The 17,721-nt window shown below is 45.3% G+C and overlaps 1 protein-coding gene across 2 annotated transcripts in view; it reads left to right on the forward strand.

The window, feature by feature from the left end:
- Nucleotides 1-17,721, forward strand: part of DAPK1 (death associated protein kinase 1) — a 185,871-nt gene that overhangs the window by 132,330 nt on the left and 35,820 nt on the right. For both annotated transcript variants that reach the window (XM_077749525.1, XM_077749524.1), the window contains exons 12-18: nt 1,276-1,395; nt 1,862-1,960; nt 2,803-2,901; nt 4,219-4,317; nt 5,277-5,474; nt 7,448-7,645; nt 13,264-13,362. In XM_077749525.1, coding sequence (XP_077605651.1) covers nt 1,276-1,395; nt 1,862-1,960; nt 2,803-2,901; nt 4,219-4,317; nt 5,277-5,474; nt 7,448-7,645; nt 13,264-13,362 — 912 coding nt within the window. The remainder of the gene's footprint in view (nt 1-1,275; nt 1,396-1,861; nt 1,961-2,802; nt 2,902-4,218; nt 4,318-5,276; nt 5,475-7,447; nt 7,646-13,263; nt 13,363-17,721) is intronic.

Consider the following 17,721-nt stretch of genomic DNA (forward strand, 5'->3'; position numbering starts at 1 on the left):
CCCCCAAGCTAGTTGCTTCACTGAGGGTCCAGGTGTAGCCTTGTAGAGTAAAAGGAGAAATGTTAAGAAGAAGAAAACAGAAGTGGGAGAGAAGCAAGTTCAGAGAAGGAGAAAGTGGAGGAGAAAGTCTGGGTTTGGGAACTGTTTGAGGGTAACAGTGGAACAAGGCTCATCATCCTGATGTCCTAATAATCATGGGGACCTGTGATAACCACCTGCTTATTTCTCCCATTCACCCCATTTCTCTTGACTGTCACTTTCACGCAAATGTCTCTTAGTCATTAACTAGAATTGTGATGGAAAAGCAAAACTGATGACGTTCTTAACGTAGAGTCTGTTTGAGTATTATTAAAACCCTCATGAGATTTGTTTGGATTCAGATTCATAGAGAAGATAAAGCAGAACTCAGAGAAATGCTTTCTCTGTTCCACCCCACAAGCAGAGACTCAGTCACTGTGATAACAATGCTTTCCTAGATTTGAAATATTAGGAGCCATACCTCTGTGAGTCCAGAGATTTTATTTGGGAATTTTCCAGCTTATTCTTTAGTTCTAATGTACCATATTTGGTAAATATGTAAAACTTTGGTAAATAAGAAAACTTTGACAAATTGGCAAGGATTTAACTAACTTGTTCAACATTCTCTATTTTCTCTTTGTAATTAGGAATGCATCTGTTTTCCTTTTTCTGGCCTTTATTTTTACATTTCTCCTCCTTTAGGATATTTAAAATATACATATATGTATATATAGTGACTAGCTTTCAGAGGATTTTGCCATGTTATTCTATACTTAGAGAAGGAAGAAATTCCAGTGATCAAAAAATAACAATTCTATAATTGGACAAATCACAAATTAAGACTGTAAAATTCAGAGGTATCATTTCTTTGGTTCTATGGTTTTTAGAATCTGAGTTATGCCTGATATTTTCTACAGTGGTTTCTGGGACTATGTATTTTGAAAGATTTCCAAGATAAACACAGAAAATAATTTGTTATCAATTGTTCTATATCTGAATCTTGAAAGGTGTCTGCCGTCTGGGCTATAATGCAAGTGACATTAAGACACAAGTAAATAGAAGGTGGTGTTAGTTTCCAACATGGAAGGAGCAAAAAGTAATTCCTGGTTCCTTTCATGACTGTGTGGATTTGGAGATTAAGTGGCTTACTTTCCTCTAAATGCTTCTCTTGACAAATGAGCATTGATTTTCTTATGTTGATAAAAGGATCATGGCCAGTAAGCAAACTCTTTTTCCCTCTTTGCTGTCCCTCTCAAGGATGAAGAAGACTCCTTTGTGATGAAAGCCATCATCCATGCCATCAATGATGACAACGTCCCAGGCCTACAACACCTCCTGGGCTCATTGTCCAACTATGATGTTAACCAACCCAACAAGGTCTGCTATTGTTCTGCCAGGGGTAGTGAGCGGGGGCTGGGGGGTGGTCATTGTGGCTGTACACCTCCAAGTCCAAGGTGAAAAAGTTTCCTTCTACCTCTCCATCCTCCCTTGCTGTTACAAACTTCATACTGTGGGGGAAATCACTTCTGTGTCAAGAGTGAATTGAATTAGAAATGAGGTCGAATGCACTGAAGGCCTTTCTCCACACAGAGCCTTTCCCCATGCCCCTAGAGTGCCTTTAATCATGACACTGTAAATGTGTTCATCCTGGAAATGAAAATGTCACCTTTGAGTGTGAATCCAGCAGAGGAAAGCTGTGTGTTCCCCCGGCTGTCCCCATTCCTGTTACATAGCCACAGTTGTGTGTCTTTTAAAACCTAGGAAGCTGTATGCTGTTGGACACCAGTGACAGTTGTTTTTCCTTTCCTTCCAAACCTGAAGTTTTTTTTCTTGTCTATTCCAGCATGGGACACCTCCATTACTGATTGCCGCTGGCTGTGGGAATATTCAGATACTACAGTTGCTCATTAAAAGAGGCTCAAGAATTGATGTCCAGGATAAGGTCATAATTCTGTTTTATTGCCACTGAATTAACTTTTAAGTATTTCCAAATGTCTTACTATCATAGAGGTAACAGAGAAAAAAACACATCTGCCCCTTACTTAATTTATCAGCTTACTTAATTTATCAGTTTCCTGAAAAGGAAGACGAACTGCCTAATAGCCTGGTCCAGTATAACCTGTGTTACAAAGAAAAAGGCAAACACTTCCTTTCCTCTTGCTCAGCATCAACGTTTCCTTGCATGCTACCCCAGATTTACTCCTTACACATCACATTTACCCAGCAGTGTTATTAGATGTCACATTCAGGAAAATTTTCATCATCTAATTAATCTCATCAGAAATGTATATGCCTGCATGTGCATTAGGGCAACAAAGTGAGGATGACCCATGTGCTTTGTGGCATGGGTCACACTGGAAGAGTAAACACAATTGATTAACAGCTAATAGTCAATATAATGGATCTGCCATCAGCTTCCATAGATTGTACAGAACTTTAAATGGACTAGAGCAGATCGTGACTACAGATGAAATTCTAACCACAGATTGAAATGAATGTTTTAAGAAAACAAAAACATGAGTTTGAAATAATTCTAGATTTACCAAAGAAAGATGCCAAGATAGGACAGAGGGCTCCTGGACCCCATTTGCCCTGCTTCCCAGAATGTTAACATCTTATATCACCTTGGTCTTTTTATCAAAACTAAAAAATAAGGTGAGAGTTTGTTCCTCTTGGAAGTTGCTCTGTTGAAGTTTACTGTCACACAGGAAGGGAAATAGAGTGAGTCTGAATGATATGTGCATTTGGATCTGGAAATGTGACTCCACATTGGTTTTTATGCAGGGTGGATCCAATGCTGTCTACTGGGCCTCTCGGCATGGCCACGTGGACACCCTGAAATTTCTCAATGAGAACAAATGCCCTTTGGATATTAAAGACAAGGTAAGGCCACTTCTCCTCTTAGGGACAGTGGTAAATGATAAGAGGAGACATTTGAGTGTTGACATGTCATGTGCATCTGGACCCAAAGTAAAAGTGTTCATGATCAACATCTTCCTGTAAGAAGTTCAGAAGTTTCTTTCTGCTGTTGCCATGGTCTAATATTAAAATCTGCATTTAGCTGAACTCTGCCAGCTAGTTGGCATAATATGCAAGCAGTGAATTATCTTCCCTATAACGTGGAAACTCAAAGTTCTACTAGAAAGACAACCAGAAACAGACCCGAGTTCTGATTCTTATATTGAATTGCCACGTGTACATCTTTTTACCCCTTCTCCTCCCCTCGGAAATAGCTGCCAGTGCTGACCTTATAGTCCCTGGCACTAGAAGAATTCATGAGACAATGCATATAAAATAAGGCTTTGTGGAGCAAAGGTATTATAATAAAAATTGTTGATTTAGCAAGATACCTTACTTTCATATATCTGTGTTTCATTCAGTTCACACAAGAACCCTGTGAGTTAATTGACAGGGCTCGAACATGTACCTAGGATTCTTATCTCCTCATCCATTATGCATTCTCCTGTGCAACCCTTTTCTACTCCTAATATTTGTAGACTGACTTGTCATGTTTAGTCAGGGCTGCCATATATAGTTGTATAGACTGTGCACTGGTCTATATCTAAGGGATGATATTCACATCAAAGACACACACACACAACACACATACACATCGTGGCAATTTTCTGTCAAATGTCAACAAGCATCTTGTTTTGTATAAATCAGTTTATACTCACAGTTTTTGGACAGATATAAGTAAAATATAGTAAGGAAACTGCGCTTATTACAAGTTCACAGAATGTAACTGTGGGCTAATAGTGATGTTTTTTTAAATCTCTGAGAATGTAAGAAATAATATTCTCCACATAGACAAGGAAATCAGAAACTTGCTCATAAATAAAACTGTGTTTAAATAACTTAATATTAAAAAAGGAGTTTTGTGTTTAAAAAAAAATCACATCTCTACAAGCATCCTTATATAAAGAAGATTGAGAACTTCCATGACAGAGAAGGAAGGCATTCTCACGAAGGAGGTTTTATGGCTTGCAGGATGAGCTACACGTGTGGATTTAACACTAGCTGTGTGGTGGACCCTCTCCCCCAGGACCAAAGGGGTGTGTGGCCTGCGGGTGGTGAGGGCCCCTCCAGGGGAAGACTGGAGCCAAGTGTTCATGGGAGTGGCCTCCAGTCTTGTGCATTTAGCTTCTAGAGTCAGCTCTAGCCAGAGGTGTGCTCTGAATTTGGCTGTTTCTTTTACAGTCTGGAGAGACAGCCCTTCACGTGGCGGCTCGCTATGGTCACGCTGATGTGGTTCAGTTACTCTGCAGTTTTGGCTCTAATCCCAATTTCCAGGACAAGGTGGGTCATGGTAGCTGATCTTACATCCTTTTGCTTGCTATGTGGGTGTACCCATAGCCGTTTGATATGGTCGGGTCCTTTTGGAGTTTTATCCAACGTAGGTTTTCTGCTTAGATTTCAGAGGGCAGGGACTCAAACAGAAGCACTAACATTCATTCATTCATTCACTCTTCTGTACAACCCTATGAGTGAGTTGCTATTATTTTCAGTCCTTCTTTTATAGAAGAGAACATCCAGGCAGAGAGAGGTTTAGTAGTTTGCCCAAGCTCACACAGATCAGATCGTAAGTGGCAGAGCTGGGGCTTAAACCCACACAGTATGATTCCAGAGTCATCTTGTGAGCACTACATTGTAAGAACCTCTTGTAGACAGACATCTGTGTCTAATGATGTTCATTGTGAATATACAGGCCTTAGAATCCTGTAGATCTCGTGGCCAGCCCTTACCTTGACTTGTTAAAGCAGAATTATCTTGGCTTTTCTTTGCCAGAATAACAAGTTATGTGAATCATCTCTATGTTATATACATGACAGAAATCTTGAGGTGTTAAGTTTGTTACAGGAATTCCTCCTCTGGTAAGTGCTCTCCTCCTGTGAGGAGTCCTATATGAACTGAATGAAGGCACGTTGACAAGAAAGATGTTATAAATCCATTCACACCGTGACTCTCTGGTTTAGAAGAGCCAAACCAGCTCTTTAGGGGACTCCTAAAAGTCAGTTGTTAGTAAACCACAGGGAAAATTGAATTTGTCCAACACCCAAGTGTTGTGGAAAGAAAACTAATGAAGGGCAGACATCAGACCTGCATCTGTTATTTCAGATTAACACTTTGCTCCAGTGGCCACGAGCTCTTTTCTCTGCACTGCCTTGACTCATCAGTTGATGCTGGCTGGAACTCACCATGTCTGCACTGGTGTGTTATTGTGTTCTCCTCCTTTACCCGCATGTCTCTTTGGCCAGGAAGAAGAAACCCCCCTGCACTGTGCTGCCTGGCACGGCTATTACTCTGTGGCCAAAGCCCTTTGTGAAGCCGGCTGCAATGTGAACATTAAGAACCGAGAAGGAGAGACTCCCCTCCTGACAGCCTCTGCCAGGGGCTACCATGACATTGTGGAGTGTCTGTCTGAACATGGAGCCGACCTTAATGCTTCCGACAAGGTGCTTTGTGGGTAGATGTGTCACACTCACTGGCAGGTGATCTGGGGGGTTGAGGGGACCACAAGACTCCTCCATCAATTACCTAAAGTAACAAATTCAAATGTAGCAAATTACAATAATCCTTTCTCTTCTGTTTAATAATTAATATTAATTATTAACCTAGTAATCTTAGATTCTGTTTAACAATTGATATTCATTTGTGTCATGTTAACACTTTATGGCCAGATGACTCAGCTGTGTATTTTATGTTTCACCTTTTTAGCTTTGAAGCAGGTACAGTAATGAAGATCGCTGTGCCTAAGACAAGCTTCAGTTAGGACTAAAATTGGCAACTCTTTATTACTTTGATATAAACAAGTAAATAGGTGGTTTATTTACTTTCATCACCCGCTGTTTTGTAAAAAGATAAAAACCACTCTTATTTTTTTGATAATTGCAATTCTAGTCCAGGTGTTCCTTTATTAATTAAGCAAATTCAGCATAATCTGTTTTTGTTTGTGAGCTTGTACTTACATGCGACTGTGGTGTTACTCCATATAGTCAGATTTGGGATGTTGTAGTTAAGTTAGGAATTGCCATTTATGGACTATTTTCTTCGTACAGAGAAGTGGTTCTCAATTGGGAGCAAGCTTGCCCCCAGGAGATGTTTGCTAGTGGCTGGAGAAGTTTTTTGGTTGTCACAGCCAGGAGTGAGGGTTACTACTGGCATCTAGTGGATAAAGATCAGTGTGCTTTTGTTACACATCTCACAGCTCACAGGACAGGCCCCAGATGTCAGTTAGTACTGAAGCAGAGAAACCTTAAAAGAGATAAGTTACAGACATGTCCCCAAACCCTCTACCCAGCTCAAGAAACTCAACATGTCTGTTCACCAGGGGTTCTGTAACAAATGGAAGGGATTCCCAGTCTGGTGTTTTTTGGGGTGCATGGGTTCATCATGTTATATTTGCCTCTGATATGTATGACCGCCCTGGAGCACATCAGTCTCATGATTTCTCTTAGGGTAAGATAAAACAATAGGCTTTCTTCTTCTTCCTCCTCCTCCTCCTCTTCCTCCTCCTCCTCTTCCTCTTCTTCCTCCTCCTCCTCCTCTTCCTCCTCCTCCTCCTCCTCATCCTCCTCCTTTTCCTTCTTCTTCTTTTTTTTTTCTTTTTGAGAAACAACAATTGCAAGCAGTGGGGGAAGGGTAGAGGGAGAGAGAATCTTAAGCAGGCTCCATGCTCAAGGTGAAGCCTGACTCTGGGCTCCATCTCATGACTCTGAGATTGTGACCCATGCCAAAATCAAGAGACGCTTAACTGACTGAGCCACCCAGGCACCCCAGATGATAGGCTTTCTGCTTAGGAAGTAACTAAAAACTGCTGAGCAAATGTTTTTAAGAGTGGTTTTCAAGGCACCTGGGTCGCTCAGTTGGTTAATCATCTGCCTCTTGATTTCGGCTCAGGTCATGATCTCATGGTTAGAAGATCGAGACCTGTGTTGGGCTCCGCTCTGGGTGTGGAGCCTGCTAAAGATTTTCTCTGTCACTGTCTCTCTGCCTCTCCCGTGTTCATGTTCTCTCTGTCCCTATTTCTCTCAAATAAATATTTGAGAGAATATTTATCTCAAATAAATATTCTAAAAAAATAAAAGGGGTTTTTAAGTGCTTGATAAAACAGGCCCTTGGAGTACCAAAAATGACATAAGTTCTGTAAATTTAGAGACAAGAAATGGTGTTGGGTTTTTTCTGTCTGACTGTTCTGGCCATGCCCAAATTAGGCCGATGGTCAGCTTAGTCTGTGGTTGTTTAGAGTGGGGTGCATGAAGCCTCTCCCCCACTTGCCAGAGGTAAAGAATATGTTGTAATCATCCTTCAGGCTTTGCAGTAACAGTGCCATTACCAATTAAACTTAGCCCGGTGGCAGCTGGAAAGGCATGTGGCCAGGTCCGCGTGCATAAGGGAGGGTGCTCACAGCCCCTCGTGTTTGTTACAGGATGGACACATCGCTCTTCATCTTGCCGTGAGACGGTGTCAGATGGAGGTCATCCAGGCTCTCATCAGCCAGGGGTGTTCCGTCGACTTCCAAGACAGGCATGGCAACACCCCCCTCCACGTGGCCTGCAAAGATGGCAACGTGCCCATTGTGGTTGCCCTCTGTGAAGCCAGCTGCAATTTGGATCTCTCCAACAAGGTAACACTGGAGGGGATCTCTCTGGGGGCCAGCAGGGTGTGTCCATCCACTGCTTTGGGGTTTTCACCAAGTTTCTCTTCGCATCTCTTCATTGTTCAAAGCCAGTGTTACTCATAGGGACCTGTTCTGTTCTGGCTTATAGAGCTCCCTACATTAAGTCATATTTTATATTGGATATTGAATAACTCCTTGACATAACAGAAAATCATTACTTTATTGAGTACTTCCTACCTAGCCAGGTTGTCATTGATGAACATCAAGAGAGGGAGAGAGAGAAAGGGGGAGTATGTGTGTGTGTGTAACCTCTTTAGAGGAATCCCAGAATATTGGTCAAATTAGAGCATCTTTTTGCGACACTAAGTCTTCAGGAAAAGACCTCATTGAAATTCCTAGGACCATAGCTCTCTTCTTGGTTTTCCCTTTTGAGAATTTTTATGGTCAAACATTGAGAACACCTTTTTTGTGCTAAATAAATTTAGTAAGACCAGGGGAATGCTATCATTTGGCGAATGCTAAAGAAATGAAAACAATCACATGCTTCTAGGTGATTTTAAAAACCCCATATGTTGACTTCTAGAAGTTAGCTAACACCTTCACTTTCACCTGAATACCACAGAGACTTTCATTATCAAATAAGACAGAATAGTTGTATATTCATGTGGTTTCAGCCATGTAATTGTACAAAAGGCAAGCACTACTCTTTCATGATTGTGTTAAAAACAAAGACCGAGTCTAATTAAATTTTTGATTGTGGGAAGTGTTTGTTTACAAATGGCAGACACAATGCCAGCAGAATTTTCCTATGATTTGTTTGAGGTAAGAGAATTAATAGCTAAAATAGCTGGAAAATTACATGTCTACAAAAAATTATTCCCCTTGCCTGTTATGTGATTAATTCTAATGAAACTTGAAATTGGCAGTCTTCACATTCTGGAAATTTGAAAACGCAGGATTGAAGGTCTTAGCCATTAGCTGCTGTGCTGGTAACTTTCTTTGTTTATCCCATTCTAATCCTGCCAAGTCAGTTAGGTAAAGTGGCTTAAGGGGGAAGCCAAATATAATATTAAGCAGCAGCAAGACCTTAGCTTTCCTTCCAGGAATCTTTAAACAAATAAAAAGTGGCCTCAGGGAACATCGTGGTACTTATTTGAATATCTTTGGACTTGGCCATAGTACACACAGCTGGCCTACTGTGTGCACAGAATCTGGGGATGAACTGTTGCCTGGGAAGGTGGAGGAGCAGAGCGGGTGACTCATGGTACTTTGCAGTAAATGAAAGAAGGGAATGGGTGTTGACCCCATGCCTAAGTAGAAACAGTGCACTTGCTCAATCTGCTTTTTAAAATACCCAGCAAGACAATCCTAGACTTTCATGTTTAAAAGCAACTGACTTATTTACTGGGAAGGCCTCTGCATTGTTGATGAGGAAGATGGTAGGTTATACACACCCACACAAATTTGCTTTTACCATGTACGGCAACACAGCAGCACAGAGAGGGCATTCCTTAGGTGATTTTGTCACTGAATTGAGCTCAGCTGAAGCTCCGCAGTGTCACCCTCCTAGAACCAGCAGCCTCGTGCAGATGGTTACTTGGAACCTGCTTGGCATGCAGCGTGCTGATACCAGCTCCGCATGGAGCTGCACACTAGGTCCCTGGCCACCATCAGTGCTCAGGGACTCAGCACACTGTCACTCTGCCGGCTTCATGCTGTCTTCAGGGGTTTGGTGATATCTTCGTTTTTTTCTCCCTTTTCTAAGTTTTTTGTTTTCTAAGAGGAAAGCATTATTTCCTCACAAAGCACATCTGGCTTTGCCTAGACTCACCCTAGTAAGCGGCTGTCAGAGTGGACCTGGAATGTGACAGCCCCTGTCCCACAGGCAGACTGTCACTTCTTTCTCATGGTACATCCTGCCTTTTCCTTACCTGGATTCAGTTCCCCCAGAGAGAAAAGTGGCCATTCAGGTCCTACCCCTCTCCTCAGTATGTGACAGGAATTTGTCTCTATCTTTGACACTCATCGCAGGGAAACAGATACTTCTCAGTCTTCATCCAAGTCTCCTGGGAAAATCAGGAGAGTAGCTGTTTAAATGGGCCGTGTTGGGGAGCATGGGGAGGAGCAGCACTGGATGGCACAGAGTGCACGGACCTTAACTCTTTCTTCCACTGGGATGGCTCCTTCTAGTAAAGACAGAGAAAGCATGTTGTACTCATGTACACATCTGTGCACACACACAATAAGATGCACACACAGACACACATGTGCACGCATGCACACAAGCACATAGACATATTCACCCACACAAACACAGACACATGCACATAAACAGATGTGCACACACGCAAACACACAGATGCATGTACATGCACACAAGCACACAGACATGCACATAGTCATGCACACACACAAATGGGCACACATGCACACACACATGCACATGTGGTCATATACACAGACAACATGCACATATCCAGGCATATGAGTGACAATTCCATGCCCTTTAAGCGTGCATTAATGCCTTTCTCTGACAATACTATGCCAGGGCAGTACGAGGGGTTGTGGATAGCAGAGTGAATGGTTCCTGCCCCCAGGCTGCTTTTTGGTATAGCAGTGTCCCCTCTTGCAGTCACTGCTGTGAAAGAGGTACCAGGTGCTATGGAAATGTGGACATCTGCACAGGAAAGAAACCAGGGAGAGCTTTTGGATGAAGAAGAAAGTGTGTTTCAGATCAGAGGAAGTGTTCCCGTATGTTTGGGGACTGTCTGGCTCCACCTGTAGCTGACAAGGGGTGTAGGTATTTAGGGAGGCAGGCAAGGGGGCAGAGAGAGAAAATGCAGGTGGAAGGGGACATTGGGTCCAGATGGTGCAAGACCTTGACGTAAGGCTCAGGAGTTTGGGTTTGGTTCTGTCAGAGGTTGGGGCCTTCAACATGTCCACTTCCTAGTCCTTTTTCTTTGTTATCCTTTTTCCTTTCCATAAAACGATACCTCCCATTGTCAAGCCACTCTTCTTTACACATAAATCCAAACACTTCATCACTTCTTCACAACTTCTTTTCCTTCTCGCTTTATCTCTATGGTATTTAATATCTGCTCCCTAAATCACTGTAGATGACAGAGAACAAAACACAGGCTTACACACATTGCAGCATTATTTATAAGGGCCAAGAATGGAGCCCCACCTTTTTTTGTTCTCTCTCTCTTTTTAAATATAATTTATTGTCAAATTGGTTTCCATACAACACCCATACTCATCCCAACAAGTGCCTTCCTCAATGTCCATCACCCACCTTCCCCTCTCCCCCACCCTCCAAAAACCCTCACTTTGTTCTCATTATTTGAGAATCTCTTATGGTTTGCCTCCCTCCCTCTCTGTAACTTTTTCCTCCCTCCCCTCCTCCATGGTTTTCTGTTAAGTTCTCAAGATCCACATATGAGTGAAAACATATGGTATCTGTCCCTCGCTGACTGACTTATTTCACTCAGCATAACACCCTCAAGTTCCATCTGCATTGCTACAAATGGCCAGATTTCATTCTTTCTCATTGCCGAGTAGTATTCCATTGTATAGATAAACCACATCTTCCTGATCCATTCATCAGTTGATAGACATTTAGGCTCTTTCCGTGATTTGGCTATTATTGAAAGTGCTGCTATGAACATTGGGGTGCATGTGCCCCTATGCATCAGCACTCTTGTATCCCTTGGGTGAATTCCTATTGCTGGGTCATAGGGGAGTTCTATTTTTTTTTTAATTTTTTAACATTTATTTATTTTTGAGAGACAGAGAGAGAGCGGATGAAGGGCAGAGAGAGAGGGAGACACAAAATCCAAAGCAGGCTCCAGGCTCTGAGCTGTCAGCACAGAGCCCGACGCGGGGCTCGAACTCATGAACTGTGAGATCATGACCTGAGCTGAAGTCGGATGCTCAATTGACTGTGCCACCCAGGCGCCCCAGGGGAGTTCTATTGTTAATTTTTTGAGGAGCCACCACACTGTTTTCCAGAGGGGCTGCACCAGTTTACATTCCCACCACCAGTGTAGGAGGGTGCCCGTTTCTCCACATCCTCGCCAGCATCTAGAGTCTCCTGATGGGTTCATTTTAGCCACTGTGACTGGCGTGAGGTGGTATCTCAGTGTGGTTTTAGGAACAGAACCGCCCTCAGTGTCCATTCTCAGTGTGCTGGCTGAGCGAATTGTGGCACACCCACATGCTGTCATTCGGGTATCCAAAAGGATGTGACTGACATAGTTACAGGCCCGGGAAGGTGTCTGCCATGTATAGCTAGGGGAACATAGCAAGTGACAGACTAGAAAGTGGACTATGTCTTGGCTCTTCACAGTTTTGGTTTCCTTTTGTGGATTCTTAGCTAAAAGCCTGGAAGGCCAGCCACCCAAGGGTCTAGCTGGAAGTGCTCTGAGGAGGGGAGCCTGGGGAAGGGGACAGAAGGGAAGGAGCACTTCTGCTTTCCACCACGGATCCTACGCATCCTGCCATGCCCTTTGCACATTCTGCATCAGCGTGTGTTCACTTCATAACAAAAACTTACATTTGCAAACCCGAACTTCCTCAGCTTCCAGTGTCCTTGGTGTCTCAGAAATGTTTTCTGTGGTTCCCCCAGGGCAGAAGAAAGACCTAACAGTTCTGTTTATTAAGTAGTTCAGCCCAGACAACCTCGTAAGAATTTATGCCCTAATGACTCAGTAGCTGTTGGGAAAAAATTATACACACAAGTGGAAAGGAAATGAATGTTTTCATTTCATTCTTCCATAAGAAGATGGAAGTTGCACAATTGCATGCTGATGGAATGTGTGTGCTTATTGGGCATCTCACAGACCCTGACCCTCAGATCTCACACCTTGAATGCAGCTTGGATACTGCTACCCTTACTTCCTGTTCTGCACCCATGTTCTCAGGATACTTGTTTCTTGTCATCCTAACCACCAAACCCCCCTCTGTGCAGACCAATGTCATTGAAAGGAAGGTGGTGCAATCTAATGCCGAGACCCTGAGCTGCCTGGAACTAGTAGTTCACTTCGTGTCTGAACCTGCTGGTTCCATCAGAAATGTAAAATATTCCTCAGTACCCCGTGGGTTCACGCAGCACCCTGAAGTGTCTTGGCACAGTTTGGGAACCACAGACATAAGCAGTAGAGAGCATGGTGGGCACGGCCTTGCAATGTCACCTCATTAGAACAACTTCAGTGGCTGTCGTTCAATCCCTTTGTCCCTTGTGGTGCCTCTCTTTGAGCTGCGGTGCAGATCTTTCTGGAACCTTGGGACCTTTTATATGAGCCCTGACTCATGCCTCCCTTCTGCCAAAACAGTGGGAGGCTTGATTTAGTTATCTTATGATAAGCCTCCTACTCTTTCATCCTTTGGAGTTTTCCTTCGAAGTGACTCTTTTAACTGGAAAATACTCAAGCACGTTCCGCTTGGCTTGCCCCCTGCCCCCCAGGAGAGGGTGGGTTTCTGGAGAAGGGAGTCCACACATCCTGTTTCTTCAGAGAGACCCCAGATCCCGTACACTGTGCCAGCCCATGGGCTAGACTCCCATCCATGCCATCCTCAGCAGCAATCGTGAGAAGGACTCTCTGGGCTTTTTTTGTGTCTTCCAGTATGGACGAACGCCTCTGCACCTTGCAGCCAACAACGGGATTCTGGACGTGGTCCGCTACCTCTGTCTGGCGGGCGCCAACGTGGAGGCGCTGACCTCGGTGAGTCACCTTCTGGCAGGAGAAAGCCATAGAAAGCAGTAGAGAACATTTCAGGCCTCAGGGGCATCAGGGGAAAGGTGTCGCTTGGCAACTGTGTCTCAAGCAGACAAGCTGCTATTGGGCTTTGCTCCTGCACCGCAGTTCCGTAAACAGTTGCCCACACAGAGCCAGGGTGATAGCTGGTTACGCCGCATCCCCATGGCCCGCACTGCCAGGAACGCCTGCTGTTTCCCATGTTAGAAAGCAGCGCCTTGGCTTGTTCTGTTAGTTATGTGTGTTTTCCTTCTCTAAGTGCTCCCCCTCCCCTACATGGCTCAGGAGGTGCCCTGGGCTTTGGGGGAGGAAGGAGAAAGGGGTCTCGGGGTGGGGAACTGCTTACAAGAGCTTGTTTAAGAAGTCTGGCTTTCTTATTTTGTTTCCCGCACCTCCCCACCCCTCGTTCCATACCTGGCATTGCCCTACATGAGGAGGCCTTTGATTTACATTTCATGAAATGCCAAAGAGGAAGAATACATGCACTAATGAGATAAGGTGGTCATTTTCCTGCTACAGTGAAATATTATCATTTGACTTGTTTCTGGCCTAATGGTAGGGTGAGTCTGCTAAAACTCACTAATGCTTTGCTGACATAAAGTGCTTATCTAAGGAAGTCCATTGAGGTTTTAAAATATGGCAGCCAACTTTGGGAAAATCAGGGCCCTTTGGCCACAAGGAAGGCCTCATTTCTTGGAGAGTCATGTAGGGGTTGGCAAACTATGGGCCGCAGGCCAAATCCAGCCCACTGTCTGGTTTCTATAAGTAAAGTTTTATGGGGACCCAGCCATGCTCATAGTTTACAGCCCACTTCCTGTTTCTATAAATAAAGTTTTATTGAGATCCAGCCATGAATGAATACATTATTTATGTATTCATGGCCACTTTCATGTTATAAGGGCACAGTTGAGCAGTTACGACAGACCCTATGGCCTATAAAGCCCAAAATTATCTACTCTCTGGCCCTTTGTAGAAAATGTTTGCTGACCGCTGGTCGAGGACATTGCCTCCCTGACTGTACTGATGTTCCTATGATGTCATTCTGTCCCCACAAGTAATGGCCCCATTCTCTGTAGTGTTGAGCTGGGCTTTTCTGCAGGTCTAGTGAAGGCCAGTGCTCTAGATAGGATTGTCCCTTTCTTAGGGTACCTCCCTGCCCATCACGAAACCCCGTGTGGCCATGCATGGACTTCTAGGCCTCATGTGCCATTATCAAACCCTGCCCAGCAATGTTTTGGCACTCAGTTCAGTTACTTCACAATAGAGTATTTATATGCATTTTTATGAGAAGTTTTTTGGGGAGGTTTTGGGGTTTTTTGGTCACAAATATTGCCTCATAAAAAAACCAACTGTCAGGGATGGCTCTTAGGATACCATCTGCCCATTCTGCCAAATCTCACAGTCAGATTGGGGATGCTAACACGTATGGCCCTAGGCCTCTGCTGGGTTCTTGGTACTGTCCCATGACCTCTGTGAGGGCCGGGTCCTCTCCCTTTGCCCTTACCCACAGCAGCTATTTCCTTGCCTCCCGCCAGTGGCCTCCCCCTCTGGTGAGCCCTCAGGTGTATCTTCCCACTCATCCTCTGCTTACCACTGTGCCTCTCTGCTACCCCGAAGTCCACTTATAGGCCTTCCTCCTTTCTTCATTCCCCAAATACTAGATAGGTACTGTGCACCAAACACTGCTAACACCCAGGAACACAGTGGGGCGTGGGCGGGTGAGTTCCACTCCCTCAGGAAATTTGCAGTCTCACGGGGCAGAGAGCCAGACAGATCCAAGAACCACAGCAGTAAATGTAGTCGCGGGGTCTCCAAAGGGGTATGCACCAGGGCCCTGAGGGAGTTTCCAGGGGTTGGGAGCGCTCCTCAGGGAGAGTACAGGGAGCACTCTGTGGGAAGCCACAAGGCCTTCCAGGAGGTAGAAGGACTGTGGGCTGGAGCACAGCATGGCGGGAGCTGGATTGTGCCCTGCCTCCCGGGCAGTGCGGTGGAGAGTAAGGTCTCACGCTCCGAGCTGTCTCAGGCGTCCAGCAGGGGAGCGGATGATCATGGAGACACAGTGCTCCCTGCTGACATCTCCAGCAGAGCCCTAACTCGTGCGGCGGGTGCTTTCCTTAGTGTGCGAGAAGCCTTATCCAAAAAGGAAAAGCAACTGAAGAAATTAATTTCAGGAATATATTTTGTTCAGCACAAAACATGCAAAATGTTATTTCTATGTGCAATCAGTATTTTAAAACTATTGAGATCCTTCACATTCTTCCGGGCCTCATTTCAAGCACTGAGTAGTCAGCGCTGGGGAAGAGCCGCCTTCCTACTGGCAGAAAACAGTACATGCCCCCCCTTTCCTCTGCTTCTGTCCCCACTGCCTTAGCCCGGGAGCTTCGCATCCTTAACCCCAGCTCTCGACCCTGCAGCGCCCCCTAGCGGTCCCCTTCCCTCCCATTCCGGTCTCAGCCCCACCTACTTGGAAAAGCCTCTGTGTGTCCTGCCCTCTTTTTCCTGGGCTCCCGCGCGGTCCCCCCAAGACAGCCCGTCCTGGACTCCTGTTCTCTAGGTCCGGTCCCCAGTCACCTCCTGGTCTCTCTCTCCTTCAAAACTTTTTTATTATAAGATCAAACACAGATTTTTTTTTTTTTGGAAAGCATATGAACAAAAGTAAAGTTACATAATTATTATTAGATCAGCATCTTTATAACCCACTCAGGTCAAGAAATAGAAATTTGAAGGTTGCCCTCGGGGCCTGTCTCAGTCGCTGAGTCTCTCTCTGCGCAGTGTAACCCCTCCCTGAGTTTTGGGGCAACTGTGTCCCTGGCTTTGTGCCAGCAGCTCTTGTAAATCCTATTGCACTAGCTGTCTCCCCAGGACTTGCACCTCCTGACTCTCCTTCTGCCTTGGGTAAGAAAACTCTTCGGCTCCTGCGTCTGCTCGCCTCCTCCAGCCGCATGTCCATCCTGGTGACCTCCCACCCTCTCACCACCCAGATCTGCAGCTGCTCCTGGACTCAGGCCCACCTCCACGGTTCCAGCCCCACTCGTTCCAGAGCGCCCCCTTCTGGTGGGCACCACCATCACAGGGTCCTGGGCCCCGCGCTTGTCCTCTCCCTCCAGCGCTGATGGCTCTGTTAGTGTCTGACGTTTGCAGAGGGCTTCTGCATGCGGCAGGTTGCTAGGTCCCGGGAAGTAGACGCGCTACTTGCCCCTCCTCCCCCACATCCTCCTGGAGACCACGTCCTGGTCTCCTCTTGGTCTCCTAGCACTCTGTTCTCCGGCCTCTCTCTGGTCAAGGACCTTTGTGTTTCCCCCGGGACTAGGCCATCCTCAGATCTGGGTCTTGACTATAGCCTTGGTGCTCCTGACAGTTCCACTCCATCACCACATCTATGGTTCTGGAAAAGCCAGTGAACTCTGACCTCCACTGCCCAGCCTCACCCTTCATCCCTGTCCCCCCTCAGCTGTACCTGGCAGAACAGAGCTCTTTGCAGGGGCTGGGAAGCCCCTCGCTTGCACCCACCTCAGTGAATTGGCACATGCTCTTCTTTCCCTCTGGAATCTTGTCTGTTTCCACCCCCTCCCTCCCCTGCACACAGTGACTGTGCATATACACCCCTGCTATAAGATAACATGATGTGTTCCTTCCTTCAGAGTAAGAGATTTTTTAAAATATTTATTTTATTGTATTTGAGAGAGAGAGGGTGAGTGAGAGAGGGGCAGAGAGCGAGAGGGAGACACAGAATCTGAAACAGGCTCGAGGCTCTGAGCTGTCAGTACAGAGGCTGACACGGGGCTTGAACTTGGGAACAGTGCGATTATGACTGAACTAAAGTCGGACACTTAACCAACTGAGCCACCCAGGGGCCTCCAGAGTCAGAGACTTTTAATGTCTAATAGTAGGCCCCCAGGCACATAGCAGCAGATGATATTATTGGCAAGAGGATTCTGGGACACAAACTCCTTGTCATCTTTTGATATTCAGCTGGAGCCCCACACAGCCTCCTCTTTCCCAGCCCCCTCTGGCAGGTATGATTTGTTCCCCTTTCTTGCTCTGTTGGAATTGGCTGCTGATCCCCCATGAGGCTGTGAACCCTTGGCCATGATCATGTGCAATTTGTCCTGGTCTCCTAACTTGTCTCCTTGCTTGTACCCTCATGTGTGTCCAGACTGTTTCTCAGGCAGTAGCTTGTGTGACTCCATTCAAATATAAATCAGAACATGTCCCTTCTCTGCTCACACCCTCCATCAACTTAGAAGTCCTTATGATGGGGGTTCTCTGAAATATCAGCCCCTTACATTGCCTCCAGGACACCCATCTCTCGCTCTGTCTCTCGCT

The sequence above is a fragment of the Crocuta crocuta genome, unplaced genomic scaffold, assembly GCF_008692635.1.
Source record: "Crocuta crocuta isolate KB4526 unplaced genomic scaffold, BGI_CrCroc_1.0 scaffold99, whole genome shotgun sequence".
Lineage (NCBI taxonomy): Eukaryota > Metazoa > Chordata > Mammalia > Carnivora > Hyaenidae > Crocuta > Crocuta crocuta.